Below are 18,307 nucleotides of genomic sequence, written 5' to 3' on the forward strand. Positions count from 1 at the left end.
GTCAAGAATTGTTTATATCATGGTGCAATTAAAAGTCATTGCAACGTTTCCTAAATAATCAAATCACAGGAATAAAACAAAGCACATGAAGACATTGGTCTTAAGGGTAATCAAAATGACTAATGATTTTGAAGTGTGTTTCTTGATACATAGATATATAATCATATGTAATTTGTTTCCCCACTTTTGGTGCTGCTTAATAAGATGGAAAAGCATACTCTCAATCACAGTAAGTCTGCTATCGGATCCAATAGATACTCGAGGATGTACATTTGTTATATTAAAGGATGGGTTATAGTCTATCTGTAATTGAGAATATTCAACTTTCATAGTTAAAAAGAATTTAAAGTGTGCCAAAACATGTCTGCTGAATTTAATTTTAGCTAGTAATTAACTAGACGAACAACAAGCCAAGCTGACAATCATGTCACAAAAGTCAACCTTTTTAATTACCAACTCGGCTCCTATGATCAATGTCCTGTTTGTAGTAATGAGAGTATAACTAAGAGGTTAATATATTTATAATGAAATAATTTCCGTACACAAACACAATCTTTTTTTGTGCAGGAATGTTGCAGCCCTTCTTTTCAGGTAAAGTTTTCCTCAGCTGGAAATTCTGAAAATTAAATTTAATGGGCACCATGTACTAACCAGTCAACCCACTTGAATAACGGAAATTGCAAGAATTAAATTGTACTAGCAACACTACAAAATATGGCAATTGGTAGGACGTTATATATCTCTGTCTATCTTAGAGTATGTTGCCTATTTTTTATCTTTAACAGTCTTCATATATTTATGAAGCACATATTTGCAGTACTAGTGATGTTCGTATGGACTTTGATGGTTCCAGGAGGGGGTATAGTTGCATAGCTTAGAATGAATGAGGTAAAACTAAGACTATGGTATGAAAATCCATTTTAACATTGTGTAATATCGTAAATATTTGAAAAAGGACTTTTACTTAATCATGAAGATGTATTTCATTTTGCAAAGTTTTTGGATAGTCGTTAAATTGAGTTTAGTACAGTAAATCTCTACTTCAAAACTTAGCCAAATTTACATTTGGGGAAATGAAATTACAATTAAGGATCAATGTATTTCATAAACTAAAACCAGGACATAATATTTGCAAACCCAAGTTGCTAAGCGTCCTATTTGATTGAAGTGTCTCTATGTGACAAATGTGAAAATGCATAGCAATGCTTCAGGACACTTCAAATATAGCAATTGTAGATGGAATAATTGAAAAATTGATTGAAAGGATTGTATGGTTTTATTTTCTGGTACTAAAAATGAAACAACTTTACAATGATCTTTTAGGTTATTTCCCTTTTCCAATGACACATCCATTTATTATTATTGCTAATGTGATTCCAATTGGTACATCAATTAGAACTTGCAGTGTGACATTTACAGCTATTTTAGGTATAATATTTGTTCCCTTTAATTTACGCTATCAACAAAGAAACACATAACCCTGCACTAGCTGGACTTGTGAAGGATGCAATGGGTCTAACTTAAGGTTTAGTTGGTATGTGAAGCTATTTGTTATGATGAGAATATGGCAAAGAAAAAACATATAAATTAGATCCTTCACACAAAGGACAGCAGATTAAGTCAAAATAAGTTGCTCACATTTAATTGTGATTAATATCCCCTGTCCCCAAAATCAAATGTGATGTCACAATATTCTAACCAATTATTCCCTATCCCTCAAAGTAAGGCCAATTTCCAATTGGGATACAGAATATGCAAATCAAGAAGTAAAAGTAGCCAAATCATAAAAACAAAGAAATGCAATCAGGTCTATGCTCTGCTAATTGTCAAAATGGTTTTGGAGTTAATTATTAAACATTTGTAGCAGAACCCAACTGAAACTTTAACTAATCAGGAAGTTCCGCAATTGGAATAGCAGATTTCATTGTAGCTGTCATTTATGGCTATTGAAATAGATTGTAATTTCTTCTCCAGTTCTTGTTATATCATAAGCAATAGAAACACATACTTGCAGTACCAGTTGGGCCTGTATAGGCCTCCGTGGTTCCAGTAAAAGGTTTACTTGCTAAATGAGAAAATCAGTTAGAGTGAGAAGACAGTTAAGCATAGAAAATAGAACTATTCATAATTTAGTCATTAATCTAAAGGAAAGAAGGCTTAGGCAAATTGAGGTTACTAATATGTATTTGAGTTAGAAACTTCCTGTGGTGTAAATGGTACAAAGCTATTAAAGTCATTGCAACGTTTCCTAAATAATCAAATCACAGGAATAAAACAAAGCACATAAAGACATTGGTCCTAATAGTAATCAAAATGACTAATGATTTTGAAGTGTGTTTCTTGATACATAGATATATAATCATATGTTATTTGTTTCCCCACTTTTGGTGCTGCTTAATAGGATGGAAAGGCATACTCTCAATCACAGTAAGTCTGCTATCGGATCCAATAGATACTCGAGGATGTACATTTGTTATATTAAAGGATGGGTTATAGTCTATCTATAATTGCGAAGATTCAACTTTCATAGTTAAAACGAATTGAAAGTGTGACAAAACATGTCTACTGAATTTTTAATTTTAGCTAGTAATTAACTAGACCAACTACAAACCAAGCTGACAATCATGTCACAAATGTCAACCTTTTTAATTACCAACTCTGTTACTACAATCAATGACCTGTTTGTAGTAATAAGAGGTTAATATATTTATAAGGAAATAATTTACGTACACAAACACAATCTTTTTTTGTGCAGGAATGTTGCAGCCCTTCTTTTCAGGTAAAGTTTTCCTCAGCTGGAAATTCTGAAAATTAAACTTAATGGGCACATGTACTAACCAGTCAACCCACTTGAATAACAGAAATTGCAAAAATTAAATTGTGCTAGCAACACTTCAAAAAACGGCAATTGGTAGGACGTTATATATCTCTACCTATCTTAGAGTATGTTGTTTATTTTTTATCTTTAAATGTCTTCATATATCTATGAAGCACATATTTGCAGTACTAGTGATGTTCGTATGGACTTTGATGGTTTCAGGAGGGGGTATAGTGGAAAGGGGCGACCATTCGGTCCCCCCGAACGTATGGTGGAGTACCACGATCCCCCCGGGAAGCCATCTTGGGCGGGAGGCGAGCCTCGGCTGGTATGCCCGAAGCGGCGTAGCCGGGGCGCGCCTTTTTCCCGCCCTGGAGTGGGCTGGCCTAGACACTGACGCGGCCGGCCACGCCCTTTGGGGCAGGCAGGGGCGGGTGTACGCCCGCCCTGAAGACGGATAAAAGGAGCAACAAGCCAAGAAAGCATCCTCTTGTTCCTGTGCTCTGAAGCTGCACCTCCTCGCTGCACGTGAGCTCGAGACGGAACGAAGAGCCAATTTTGAGCGTTGTAATCTTTCTTGTTTGTTTTGCAGATATTCTGTCGGAGAATGCCTAAGAAGGCGGGAAAGAGAATGACTACCGACCAGATGCTGCGTGTGCTCATGAAGGAGGTTACCGACCTAAAGAGGCGAATGGCGGATGAAGACGAGGAAGGGGGGCCGAAACGTCCTCTGGCAGGAACAGCTCCAGGTGGAAAAGGCAAGAGGCCCAGAAGGGGAGCAGCGGGGGGAGACGTCCCAGTTCCCTGTAACCCACGTGAGGCACCCATTCCTGTGCCGGAGGAGGGGAATCCGATTCCCGTGGTGGTCACCCCCGTGTCCGGAGAGGATATGCCGCCCGAGCTGGCGGCACAATTAGCAGCGTGGTTGGGTAAAGGTAGCAAGGGCGCCACGGCTGACGACGCGCAGGTGTTGTTGAAGCAGCTGCGGTAAACAAGGGAAGCGACGAAGGCGTCATTGCCGGCTGCGGCAGTCGCAGATACAGCTTCCAGTTCAGGTAAGCGGCCTTTGCCGGTTGCGAGGGATGAGTCGGCACCCTCTCGAAGGGAAAAGTTGGGTCAACATGTCCCTCTAGCTATCAAAGAGAAGATATGGGCAGGGGAGTATATAAACATCTTCTCGTTGCTTACCGATCATTATGAGATGGAGCATGTTAAGAGCCAGAAGGAGCTCATGCATCCGAGTGTTTGGCGCGCAAAGATGGCCGCCTTCAAGGTAAATGAAAACATTGGCAATTGGGGCAAAGCATGGGGGGTTTTTACATCCATCTTGGGTGAACGGAGGCCCGAATTGCTGCCCGAATTGCCGATTTATCAGTCACGGATCATGGGGTATTCTGTATCACACGAGGGCAATCATTGGTTTTGTTACGATAATATTTTCAGAAAAGCGAAAGAGCATGATAGAAACTTAACTTGGGATTGTTATGATTCTGTGTCCTGGTCCAAAATGGAGGACTCAGGTATGTTGAAAGTGCCATTAGTAGGGAGTAATGTTGGTGAATCCTCCCGCCAATATGCGGGGACGCCCTTTCGATCAGGTACAAGTTACGACAATCACTCAAGGCCAATCGGCAACACAGGTAAAAGGGGGGTATGTTGGAACTTTAACAGGGGAAAATGTACTAGGCCCCAGGGGTCATGCAAATTTAGGCACGAGTGTAGTGGGTGTGGGCAATCATCCCATCCTGAGTCCATGTGCAGAGCCAAAACTGGTGATAACGGGGGTAGAGGAGGCGCCAAACAGGTCTGACATAGTCCGAGGGGCGCCTTTACCTACTCCAATTGATACCATGGCAATGATTCCCTGGCTCAGCGAATACCCGGATCACGCTTCCGCTCGGGTGTTGCGGAACGGGTTTTCATATGGTTTCCGCATCCCAGTAGGGGATTTTCAGGGTTTAGCAAAATGTAAAAACCAGATATCGGTCCTGCAGCATACGACCGTGGTACAAGAAAAGATCGGGAAAGAGGTGGCTCGAGGTCGAGTCGCCGGTCCATTTAAGGTGCCACCAGTGGCTAACTTTGTTTGTTCCCCTTTAGGGGTAGTCCCCAAGAAGGACCCGGGTGAGTTTCGGCTGATACATAATTTATCAGCCCCACGTGGTCTTTCCGTAAACGATGCGATAGACCGAGAAGTGTGTTCGGTGCGGTACGCATCCTTCGATGAGGCCGTAGCCATATTGTATCGCCTGGGGCCCGGTGCGCTGATGGCAAAATCTGATATCGAGTCAGCGTTCCGGTTGCTCCCGGTACATCCAGACGATCAGCGTCTCCTTGGTTTCATGTTTCAGGGTCACTATTACATGGATAGGTGTATGCCGATGGGGTGCTCTATATCTTGTGCCTATTTCGAAAAGTTCAGTTGCTTCCTGCAATGGGTCTTCACAAAGAAGACGGGGTTTCAACATGTTATGCACTATCTCGATGACTTTTTGTTTCTGGGGGCAGCCGGCGATCCGGAATGTGGGCAGGCTTTGACTGCATTTTGTGTCTTGATGAATCAGTTTGGCGTGCCACTGGCACCAGGTAAGACTGTGGGTCCCTCGACTCGCCTCGAGTTTCTGGGGATCGAGCTCGATTCCGAGGAAGGTTGTTTTCGTTTACCAGGTGACAAAGTGTTAAGATTCACGGCATCCCTGCAGATGTGTACAAGTGAGTCTAAGGTTAAGCTACATCAATTACAGCAATTGGTGGGACAGTTGAATTTTGCCCTAAGAGTTATACCGATGGCCCGCCCCTTTTCTCGCTCGATCGCCCAAGCCATGGTCGGCCTGAAGGAGGGTCATCATCACACAAGGCTCTCGGCAGAGGTTCGCCAGGACATGCGCATTTGGTTGGCATTTCTGGCGGATTTCAATGGTCGAATTGTCTGGAACAAACCGGCCGTGTCCTCTGAGGAGCTGGGGCTGTGGACAGATTCGGCAGGGAGCATTGGTTTTGGTGCCATATTCGGCACTCAGTGGTCGGCACAAAAATGGCCGTCATGGTGGCATGATAGTGGACTGACAAGTAACATTGCTGTCCTAGAACTTTTTCCCATTCTGGTGGCCCTGAGAACTTGGCCCGAGGGATTCAGAGATCACTCTGTGGTATTCTGGTCTGATAACATGACCGTTGTTGAGTGTATCAATAGCCAAGCAGCACGATGCAAATGGATTCTGAGATTGCTCAAGGAAATCGTATTACTGTGTATGCAATTGAATGTGCTATTTAGGGCAAGACATGTCCCGGGGGTGATGAACCAAGCGGCTGATGCGCTTTCTCGTTTTCGTATACAGGCCTTCTGGGGTTTTCTGCCCACAGCGGACCCGGTGGCGGCACCCTTTCCCGAAGCTCTCTGGTCTCTCGGTGCCCCGAACTTCGTAACCTCGTGGGAGAGAGTTTAGCACCCAGGACGAAAAAGGCATATGAAGGGGCGTTCCGATCCTATTGGGCCTTTTTGGGGGCGGCTAGGGGAGAGCTTTGGGGCCAGGAAGAGTCTGTAGTAAATTTTCTGCTGTCTTTACATCAGGCAGGCAAATCAGTGGCTACGGCCCAGAGGCATCGGGCCGCCATTTCCTTTGTGGCTAGGGCTCATGGGATCCAGGACCCGACAGCGTCTTTCATTGTGCAGAAAGCGCTACGTGGGTGGCAACGCCTTGAGGGTCGCAAAGTAGATGAAAGGCGCCCGATAGGTTTGGATAGGTTGGCCCTGTTACTATCCAGACTCCCTGCAACATGTTCATCCCAGTATGAGACAGTGTTATTCCGAGCCGCTTTTACGCTGGCATTCCATGGGGCTATGCGGGTGAGCGAACTAGTGGCGAGGAACAAGCAGGATGTGATGGGGGGACTGTGCCGAGAGCACGTTCAGATCAGAGGGGAGACAATGACTGTCTCGTTTGTCAGGTCCAAGACCGATCAGGGTGCGATGGGTGATTGCATAATCTTACAAAGGATTCCCGGGTCCTCCATGTGCCCGGTGAGTTGTGTAGAGGAATATTTAGCACAAAGGGTGGCATCATGGGGGGGGACCTTGTTGAGACACGCTGACGCCACCCCACTGACGAGGTTTCAGTTTCAGCGGGTGCTTGCGATGTCGATTACTGCTGCGGGCTTGAACCCGGGCGAGTTTGAGACCCATTCCTTTCGGATAGGGGCTGCTACAGAGGCTACAGCCAGGGGTCTGAATGTTGAACAAGTTAAACGTGTGGGGCGTTGGTCCTCCAATTGTTATAAAAGGTATGTGCGGTTGCACATGTTGTGAAGCTATAATAATGTACTCACGCTTCTTGTTTTTGTTTGGTTTCAGTTGCGCGAGCCTACGAGGTGGGGCGAACTATGCAGTCGACCCAACACCGGGCCAGCGGTCAGACTTCACCGGCTGTGAAAAAGGAGGTGTGGGTCGTGGGCCACTCATACGTGAGGCGTGCCGCGGACGTATTCAAAGCAGGTGACATGATTCACGTGGCTGGGGAATACGGGTACAGGGTGTCCTTCTACGGAAAGGGCGGACTCTGTATTGACCAGTTTCGATCATTTTTTGAGGGTTTGCTAGGGCGGACGAGGTCACCGCCGTCTATAGTCATAGTACATCTTGGGGGCAATGATTTGGTCACCACTGGTAGACGACTTCTTCTTGAGGCAATGCTTTCCACTGTAAGTTGGTTGGCAAGGAGAGTTCCAGGGTGCACGATTGCATGGTCCCATTTGATCCCACGAAAAGTATGGCGGGGGGCTATTTCTGTTTCTGCTCTGAATCATTCAGTAAGGAAAATTAATAACAAAGTGAGTAGATTGTTCCGTTCCAATACACTGCATTCTATTTCGCATGGTTGTATTACTGGTGACAGTATGTATCTGGGGGATGGTGTTCATTTATCCCGGGTGGGGAACGAGTTACTCATAGGGGACTGTATAGCTTGGCTACAAACTTTAAGACATGACCTTTAGGTAGGAGTGTTGTGGGGGGTCCGGATAGCCGGTCAACTATCCGGCCTGTGGCGGTAAGGTCATGATCGGTGAGCACTAATTGGTAGATCCCTAAGAGTGGGCGTCACCCATTACGGATGGGAGCGCTCGAGGGAGGTGGCCATTGGCCCCTCAACGGGGAGGCGGTCCCTTCTAAGGATGGGCCGCCGAAAGGAAAGGAAAGGCGGTCAAGGCCCTTTCCTGGGTAGGAGGGGTTACAGCCCCCTCCTGGAGAATTTCCCGGGGCCATGTCATCTGCGACGGCAGATGTGGTAAGTTGTGTGGGGTTTGGGAGGGGGGTCTACGCTACCTTCTAGATACCTCACACGAGTCCTCGAACGACCTTTAAGTGGCGTCGAGTTTAATGGGGCCCCCGTCAAGTCAAGGGAAATTGGTAGTTGCACTTGAGGTACGCCTCTGTGCGGTCGCCCCTCACAAGTGAGGGGGTCATTTCTGGTTTAGGGATCTTGACACCGGTTACGACCTTGCCGTTGGCCCTTAAACGTTAGGATGTACAATTTCAAATTGCAAGTTAATATTTTGTAGGATGTTAGTTCGGCTAGGAGAACCTTTGTATTAGAGAATATGTTAAGGTTAGCCAAACATCGCAAATGTGGTAATGAAATTGTACATAATATGAAACTGTTATTTTAATGTTTTAATTTTGTTTCATATTTTAATAAATACGGCCGGGAGGGTCACTCCCTCCCGTCTTCCAAAAGTTCAGAACTGTTTCCGGTTTCCCATCCTTGGGGATTGTGTTGCGAGGGGGTGGCGGGTATCTCAGCCATATGGAAAGGGGCGACCATTCGGTCCCCCCGAACGTATGGTGGAGTACCACGATCCCCCCGGGAAGCCATCTTGGGCGGGAGGCGAGCCTCGGCTGGTATGCCCGAAGCGGCGTAGCCGGGGCGCGCCTTTTTCCCGCCCTGGAGTGGGCTGGCCTAGACACTGACACGGCCGGCCACGCCCTTTGGGGCAGGCAGGGGCGGGTGTACGCCCGCCCTGAAGACGGATAAAAGGAGCAACAAGCCAAGAAAGCATCCTCTTGTTCCTGTGCTCTGAAGCTGCACCTCCTCGCTGCACGTGAGCTCGAGACGGAACGAAGAGCCAATTTTGACCCACCCACCAGCCCCTGAGGACAGCTACTTGTTGTGAATAAAGTTTTTGATGTGGTAACTCTATTTTCTTTCAGGTTGTGATGACTGTCGTGATATTTTGAATCTGCAATAAAGATGGTCATGTGTTGGATGTTTTCAAATAAAGTATTTGCACTAGTGTTGATCAATAATCATGCTTATAATGTATAATTCTTTAGTAATTTAGTAATTTAGATAGTTTGTCGTATTTATTGTCGGGCGGTAAGGTCATGATCGGTGAGCACTAATTGGTAGATCCCTATGAGTGGGCGTCACCCATTACGGATGGGAGCGCTCGAGGGAGGTGGCCATTGGCCCCTCAACGGGGAGGCGGTCCCTTCTAAGGATGGGCCGCTGAAAGGAAAGGAAAGGCGGTCAAGGCCCCTTCCTGGGTAGGAGGGGTTACAGCCCCCTCCTGGAGAATTTCCCGGGGCCATGTCATCTGCGACGGCAGATGTGGTAAGTTGTGTGGGGTTTGGGAGGGGGGTCTACGCTACCTTCTAGATACCTCACACGAGTCCTCGAACGACCTTTAAGTGGCGTCGAGTTTAATGGGGCCCCCGTCAAGTCAAGGGAAATTGGTAGTTGCACTTGAGGTACGCCTCTGTGCGGTCGCCCCTCACAAGTGAGGGGGTCATTTCTGGTTTAGGGATCTTGACACCGGTTACGACCTTGCCGTTGGCCCTTAAACGTTAGGATGTACAATTTCAAATTGCAAGTTAATATTTTGTAGGATGTTAGTTCGGCTAGGAGAACCTTTGTATTAGAGAATATGTTAAGGTTAGCCAAACATCGCAAATGTGGTAATGAAATTGTACATAATATGAAACTGTTATTTTAATGTTTTAATTTTGTTTCATATTTTAATAAATACGGCCGGGAGGGTCACTCCCTCCCGTCTTCCAAAAGTTCAGAACTGTTTCCGGTTTCCCATCCTTGGGGATTGTGTTGCGAGGGGGTGGCGGGTATCTCAGCCATATTACATAGCTTAGAAGGAATGAGGTAAAACTAAGACTATGCTATGAAAATCTATTTTAACATTGTGTAATATCGTAAATATTTGAAAAAGGACTTTTACTTAATCATGAAGATGTATTTCATTTTGCAAAGTTTTTGGATAGTCGTTAAATTGTGTTTAGTACAGTAAATCTCTACTTCAAAACTTGGCCAAATTTACATTTGGGGAAATGAGATTACAATTAAGGATCAATGTTTTTCATAAACTAAAACCAGGACATAATATTTGCAGAACCAAGTTGCTAAGCTTCCTATTTGATTGAAGTGTCTCTTGGTGACAAATGTAAAAATGCATAGCAATGCTTCAGGACACTTCAAATATAGCAATTGTAAATTGATTGAAAGGATTGTATGGTTTTATTTTCTGGTACTAAAAATGAAACAACTTTACAATGATCTATTAAGTTATTTCCCTTTTCCAATGGCACATCCATTTATTATTATTGCTAATGTGATTCCAATTGGTACATCAATTAGAACTTGCAGTATGACATTTACAGCTATTTTAGGTATAATATTTGTTCCCTTTAATTTACGCAATCAACAAAGAAACACATAACCCTGCATTAGCTGGATTGTGAAGGATGCAATGGGTCTAACTTAAGGTTTAGTTGGTATGTGAAACTATTTGTTATGATGAGAATATGGCAAAGAAAGAATTATATAAATTAGATCCTTTACACAAAGGACAGCAGATTAAGTCAAAATAAGTTGTTCACATTTAATTGTGATTAATATCCCCTGTCCCCAAAATCAAATGTGATGTCACAATATTCTAACCAATCCTTCCCTATCCCTCAAAGTAAAGCCAATTTCCAATTGGGATACAGATTATGCAAATCAAGACGTAATAGTAGCCTAATCATAAAAACAAAGAAATGCATTCAGGTCTATGCTCTGCTAATTGTCAAAATGGTTTTGGAGTTAATTATTAAACATTTGTAGTAGCACCCAACTGTAACTTTAACTAATCAGAAAATTCCACAATTAGAATAGCAGATTTCATTGTAGCTGACATTTATGGCTATTGAAATAGATTGTAATTTCTTCTCCAGTTCTTGTTATATCATAAGCAATAGAAACACATACTTGCAGTACCAGTTGGGCCTGTATAGGCCTCCGTGGTTCCAGTAAAAGGTTTACTTGCTAAATGAGAAAATCAGTTAGAGTGAGAAGACAGTTAAGCATAGAAAATAGAACTATTCATAATTTAGTCATTAATCTAAAGGAAAGAAGGCTTTGGCAATTGGGGTTACTAATATGTATTTTAGTTAGAAACTTCCTGTGGTGTAAATGGTACAAAGCTATATTCCAAGTAATGGATTCCCTTCTCGAAATTAAGGACAATTTCAAAACTGCAATATTAATAATGTAAACTGATATAAACATTATTTGAATGTTTAAACATTTCAATGGATTCCATTATTTAGTGAATAGAAGTTGCTAAATACTACAAAAGGTCAAGAATTGTTTAAATCATGGTGCAATTAAAAGTCATTGCAACGTTTCCTAAATAATCAAATCACAGGAATAAAACAAAGCACATGAAGACATTGGTCCTAATAGTAATCAAAATGACTAATGATTTTGAAGTGTGTTTCTTGATACATAGATATATAATCATCTGTTATTTTATCCCCACTTTTGGTGCTGCTTAATAGGATGGAAAGGCATACTCTCAATCACAGTTAGTCTGCTCTCGGATCCAATAGATACTCGAGGATGTACATTTGTTATATTAAAGGATGGGTTATAGTCTATCTATAACTGAGAAGATTCAACTTTCATAGTTAAAAAGAATTTAAAGTGTGCCAAACCATGTCTGCTGAATTTTTAATTGTAACTAGTAATTAACTAGACCAACAACAAACCAAGCTGACAATCATGTCACAAATGTCAACCTTTTTAATTACCAACTCTGTTACTACGATCAATGACCTGTTTGTAGTAATGAGAGTATAACTAATAGGTTAATATATTTATAAGGAAATAATTTACGTACACAAACACAATCTTTTTTTGTGCAGGAATGTTGCAGCCCTTCTTTTCAGGTAAAGTTTTCCTCAGCTGGAAATTCTGAAAATTAAATTTAATGGGCACCATGTACTAACCAGTCAACCCACTTGAATTACGGAAATTGCAAAAATTAAATTGTGCTAGCAACACTTGAAAAAACGGCAATTGGTAGGGCGTTATATATCTCTGCCTATCTTAGAATATGTTGCTTATTTTTTATCTTTAAATGTCTTTATATATCTATGAAGCACATATTTGCAGTACTAGTGATGTTCGTATGGACTTTGATGGTTTCAGGAGGGGTATAGTTACATAGCTTAGAAGGAATGAGGTAAAACTCAGACTATGCTATGAAAATCCATTTTAACATTGTGTAATAACGTAAATATTTGAAAAAGGACTTTTACTTAATCATGAAGATGTATTTCATTTTGCAAAGTTTTTGGATAGTCGTTAAATTGTGTTTAGTACAGTAAATCTCTACTTCAAAATTTGGCCAAATTTACATTTGGGGAAATGAGATTGCAATTAAGGATCAATGTTTTTCATAAACTAAAACCAGGACATAATATTTGCAAAACCAAGTTGCTAAGCTTCCTATTTGATTGAAGTGTCTCTTGGTGACAAATGTGAAAATGCATAGCAATGCTTCAGGACACTTCAAATATAGCAATTGTAATTGGAATAATTGAAAAATTGATTGAAATGGTTGTATGATTTTATTTTCTGGTACTAAAAATGAAACAACTTTACAATGATCTATTATTTCCCTTTTCCAATGACACATCCATTTATTATTATTGCTAATGTGATTCCAATTGGTACATCAATTAGAACTTGCAGTATGACATTTACAGCTATTTTATGTATAATATTTGTTCCCTTTAATTTACGCAATCAACAAAGAAACACATAACCCTGCACTAGCTGGACTGTGAAGGATGCAATGGGTCTAACTTAAGATTTAGTTGGTATGTGAAATTATTTGTTATGATGAGAATATGGCAAAGAAAAAACATATAAATTAGATCCTTTACACAAAGGACAGCAGATTAAGTCAAAATAAGTTGCTCACATTTAATTGTGATTAATATCCCCTGTCCCCAAAATCAAATGTGATGTCACAACATTCTAACCAATCATTCCCTATCCCTCAAAGTAAGGCCAATTTCCAATTGGGATACAGATTATGCAAATCAAGAAGTAAAAGTAGCCTAATCATAAAAACAAAGAAATGCAATCAGGTCTATGCTCTGCTAATTGTAAAAATGGTTTTGGAGTTAAATATTAAACAATAGTAGCAGCACCCAATTGTAACTGTAACTAATCAGGAAGTTCCACAATTAGAATAGCAGATTTCATTGTAGCTGTCATTTATGGCTATTGAAATAGATTGTAATTTCTTCTCCAGTTCTTGTTATATCATAAGCAATAGAAACACATACTTGCAGTACCAGTTGGACCTGTATAGGCCTCCGTGGTTCCAGTAAAAGGTTTACTTGCTAAATGAGAAAATCAGTTAGAGTGAGAAGACAGTTAAGCATAGAAAATAGAACTATTCATAATTTAGTCATTAATCTAAAGGAAGGAAGGCTTTGGCAAATTGAGGTTACTAATATGTATTTCAGTTAGAAATTTCCTGTGGTGTAAATGGTACACAGCTATATTCTAAGTAATGGATTCCCTTCTCGAAAACCAAGGACAATTTCAAAACTGCAATATTAATAATGTAAACTGATATAAACATTATTTGAAGGTTTAAAAATGTCAATGGATTCCATTATTTAGTGAATAGAAGTTGCTAAATACTACAAAAAGGTCGAGAATTGTTTAAATCATGGTGCAATTAAAAGTCATTGCAACGTTTCCTAAATAATCAAATCACAGGAATAAAACAAAGCACATGATGACATTGGTCCTAATAGTAATCAAAATGACTAATGATTTTGAAGTGTGTTTCTTGATATATAGATATATAATCATATGGTATTTGTTTCCCCACTTTTGGTGCTGCTTAATAGGATGGAAAGGCATACTCTCAATCACAGTAAGTCTGCTATCGGATCCAATAGATACTCGAGGATGTACATTTGTTATATTAAAGGATGGGTTATAGTCTATCTATAATTGAGAAGATTCAACTTTCATAGTTAAAAAGAATTTAAAGTGTGCCAAAACATGTCTGCTGAGTTTTTAATTTTAGCTAGTAATTAACTAGACCAACAACAAACCAAGCTGACAATCATGTCATAAATGTCAACCTTTTTAATTACCAACTCTGTTACTATGATCAATGACCTGTTTGTAGTAATGAGAGTATAACTAAGAGGTTAATATATTTATAAGGAAATAATTTACGTACACAAACATAATCTTTTTTTGTGCAGGAATGTTGCAGCCCTTCTTTTCAGGTAAAGTTTTCCTCAGCTGGAAATTCTGAAAATTAAATTTAATGGGCACCATGTACTAACCAGTCAACCCACTTGAATAACAGAAATTGCAAAAATTAAATTGTGCTAGCAACACTTCAAAAAACGGCAATTGGTAGGACGTTATATAGCTCTACCTATCTTAGAGTATGTTGCTTATTTTTAATCTTTAAATGTCTTTATATATCTATGAAGCACATATTTGCAGTACTAGTGATGTTCGTATGGTCTTTGATGGTTTCAGGAGGGGGTATAGTTACATAGCTTAGAAGGAATGAGGTAAAACTAAGACTATGCTATGAAAATCCATTTTAACATTCTGTAATATCGTAAATATTTGAAAAAGGACTTTTACTTAATCATGAAGATGTATTTCATTTTGCAAAGTTTTTGGATAGTCGTTAAAATGGAAAGGGGCGACCACTCGGTCCCCCCGAACGTATGATGGAGTACCCCGATCCCCCCGGGAAGCCATTTTGGGCGGGAGGCGAGTCTCGGCTGGTATGCCCGAAGCGGCGTAGCCGGGGCGCGCCTTTTCCCGCCGAAGAGGGGGTTGTCCTAGACACCAACACCGCTAGCCACGCCCTGGAGGCGGATTGGAGGTGGGTCCACGCCCGCCCGAAGAAGGATAAAAGGAGCGACAAGCCAAGGAAGCATCCTCTTGTTCCTGTGCTCTGAAGCTGCACCTCCCCGTTGCACGTGAGCTCGAGACGGAACGAAGAGCCATTTTTGAGAATTAATCGTGTGTTTCTTCTTTCAGTGAGTTCGGAGCTTCCTGCCTAGGACCTTTGAGGAGTATACGCGGACGATGCCTAGCAAGAAGGTCGGAAAGAGGATCGGGACCGATCAGATGCTTCGTATGCTGATGAAAGACATGGCGGATATGAAAAAGCAGATGGCGGTAATGAATGGTGTGGGGGGGCCTAAGAGAGTCATCGGTCCAGCATTGCCGGGAGTGGTCCCTAGCGGGAGAGGTAGAAGGGCCAAGAAGGGAGCGTCGGGGGGGGAGGCCCCGGTTCCCGAAGCACCCCCGGCGCACCCGGTCACCCCGATGGAGGCCCCGACTCCGGTCCCAGATGTGGGCCAACCGATCCCTGTGGTAGTCACTCCAGTGAACGGGGAGGATATGCCTCCTGAGCTGGCTGCCCAGTTGGCGGCATGGTTAGGCAAAGAGAACGAGGGGGCCACGGCTGAGGAAGCCAGGGCAATAATGAAGCAGTTGCGGCAATCGAAAGATGCTGCGAAGGCACCGTCTCCTTTTGTTTCCCCGCAGGCTCCCGTGGAACAACCAGTATCGGGCGTTGGTTCGGCAGGAACTACGGTCACAGTGGCCGGTTCAGGTAAGCAGCCGTTGCCGATTGCGGGGGAGGGATCGGTACCTTCAAGGAGGGAAAAAGTTGTTCAGCATATCCCGATTGAGGTAAAAGAAAGGATATGGGCTGATAAATACGTGAACATGTTTTCCTTGTTGACCGATCACTATGAGATTGAACATGTTAAAAATCAAAAGGAGTTTCTGCATCCTAGTGTATGGCGCGCCAAGATGGCCGGTTTCAGAGTTGATGAATCGATCGACAATTGGGGCAGAGCGTTTGGAATGTTCATTGCAATTATGGGGGAACGTAGGCCCGAATTATTGGTGGGATTAGCCGTGTACCAGACACGTATCATGGAATTTTATGGAACATATGGTGGCAATCAATGGTTTTATTACGATAGCATATTTCGTAAGTCCAAGGAGCACGACTCATCCCTGACGTGGGATTGTTTCGACTCCATTTCCTGGCAGAGAATGGAGAAGTCAGGCACGGCGAAGTCGCCATCTTTAGGGGGGAATATGGTCGAGTTTTCCCGCCATTCATCTGGGGCGCCCTTTCGGGCAGGATCAAGCAATGATCAGCACACAAGGAATAATGGCAACTCAGGTAAAAAAGGGGTCTGCTGGAGCTTTAACAGAGGCAAATGTACTAGGCCGCAGGGATCTTGCAGGTTTAGGCATGAATGTGCTGGGTGCGGGCAGTCCTCGCACCCCGAGACCATGTGCAGAGCCAAAAATGGTGATCCGGGAAGTAGAGGGGGCGGCAAACAGGTCTGAAATAGTCCGAGGGGTGCCTCTCCCTATCCCGATTGATATCATGGCAATGATTCCTTGGCTGAACGAATATCCGGATCATATCTCCGCTGGGGTGTTACGAGATGGTTTTTCATATGGTTTCCGCATCCCGGCGGGGGATTTTCAGGGTAAAGCGCAATGTAGGAACCAACTGTCGGTACTGCAGAATACGGCGGTGGTACAAGCAAAGATTGGGAAGGAGGTGACCCGAGGTCGGGTTGCCGGCCCATATGACATGCCGCCTGTTGCTAATTTTGTTTGTTCGCCTCTGGGAGTGGTCCCCAAAAAGGACCCAGGGGAATTCAGGTTGATACATAATTTGTCAGCTCCAAGGGGTCTTTTGGTGAACGATGCAATTGACCCGGGAGTTTGTTCGGTGCGGTACGCATCTTTTGATGAGGCTGTCGCCATGTTGAATCGCCTGGGGCCCGGAGCGCTGATGGCCAAATCGGACATTGAGTCGGCGTTCCGGTTGCTCCCGGTACACCCCGATGATCAGCGTCTCCTTGGTTTCATGTTTCAAGGACGCTACTACATGGATAAATGTATGCCAATGGGTTGCTCCATCTCTTGTGCCTATTTTGAAAAATTCAGTAGTTTTTTGCAATGGGCGTTCACAAGAACAACAGGGTTTACACATGTTATGCATTATCTTGATGATTTTCTATTTCTGGGGGCAGCTGGGGACATAGAATGTGCACAGGCTTTGAATGAATTTTGTGATCTCATGACTCGCTTTGGCGTGCCATTGGCACCAGGTAAGACAGTGGGCCCGACTACTTCGCTCGAGTTTCTTGGAATAGAGCTCGACTCCGAAGAGGGGTGCTTCCGTTTGCCTAAGGAAAAGGTAGCGAAGTTTAAGGCATCGCTTGAAACATGTATTGGTGAGACAAAGGTAAATTTGCATCAGTTGCAGCAGTCTGTGGGTCAGCTGAATTTTGCCCTTAGAGTAATACCGATGGCTCGCCCCTTTTCCCGCTCTATTGCTCAAGCCATGGTCGGCCTTAAGGAAGGGCACCACCGCACAAGGCTCTCGGCAGAGGTCCGCCAGGACCTGCGCATATGGTTGGCATTCCTGGCGGATTTCAACGGTCGTGTCGTGTGGACCAAACCAGCGGTCTCCTCCGTGGAGCTGGGGTTGTGGACTGACTCGGCAGGGAGTGTGGGTTTTGGCGCCATCTTGGGTAATCATTGGTCAGCACGAACCTGGCCGACATGGTGGCACGAGAGTGGGCTGACTGGTAACATTGGGTTTCTCGAACTGTTCCCTATTCTGGTGGCTTTGAAAACATGGCCTGAGGAGTTTCGTGATCGCTCTGTGGTGTTCTGGTCTGACAATATGACCGTGGTTGAGTGTATCAATAGTCAGGCAGCACGCTGCAAATGTATCTTGAGACTGTTGAAGGAAATTGTCCTGCTGTGTATGAGACTAAACGTCCACTTTAGAGCAAGACATGTGCCAGGGGTGTTAAATCAGGCAGCTGATGCGCTTTCTCGTTCCCGTATGCAGGCCTTCTGGGGTTTTCTGCCCTCAGCGGACCCGGTGGCGGCACCATTTCCCGAAGCTCTCTGGTCTCTCGGTGCCCCGGACTACAAGACCTCGTGGGAGAGAGTCTAGCACCCAGGACAAGGAAGGCTTATGAAGGGGCGTTCCGTTCTTATTTGTCCTTTTTGGGTTCAGCTAGGGGGGAGCTTTGGGGCCAAGAAGAGTATGTCCTGAACTTTTTGTTATCATTACATCAGGCAGGCAAATCAGTGGCTATGG

The 18,307-nt window shown here is 43.4% G+C and overlaps 1 protein-coding gene across 1 annotated transcript in view; it reads right to left on the minus strand.

Annotated features, from left to right (window-relative positions):
* Positions 1 to 18,307, minus strand: part of LOC147750621 (uncharacterized) — a 920,203-nt gene that overhangs the window by 96,249 nt on the left and 805,647 nt on the right. Inside the window, exon 22 of the mRNA XM_086929808.1 lies at positions 2,009 to 2,065. Coding sequence (XP_086785934.1) covers positions 2,009 to 2,065 — 57 coding nt within the window. The remainder of the gene's footprint in view (positions 1 to 2,008; positions 2,066 to 18,307) is intronic.

The sequence above is a fragment of the Lissotriton vulgaris genome, chromosome 1_1, assembly GCF_964263255.1.
Source record: "Lissotriton vulgaris chromosome 1_1, aLisVul1.2, whole genome shotgun sequence".
Lineage (NCBI taxonomy): Eukaryota > Metazoa > Chordata > Amphibia > Caudata > Salamandridae > Lissotriton > Lissotriton vulgaris.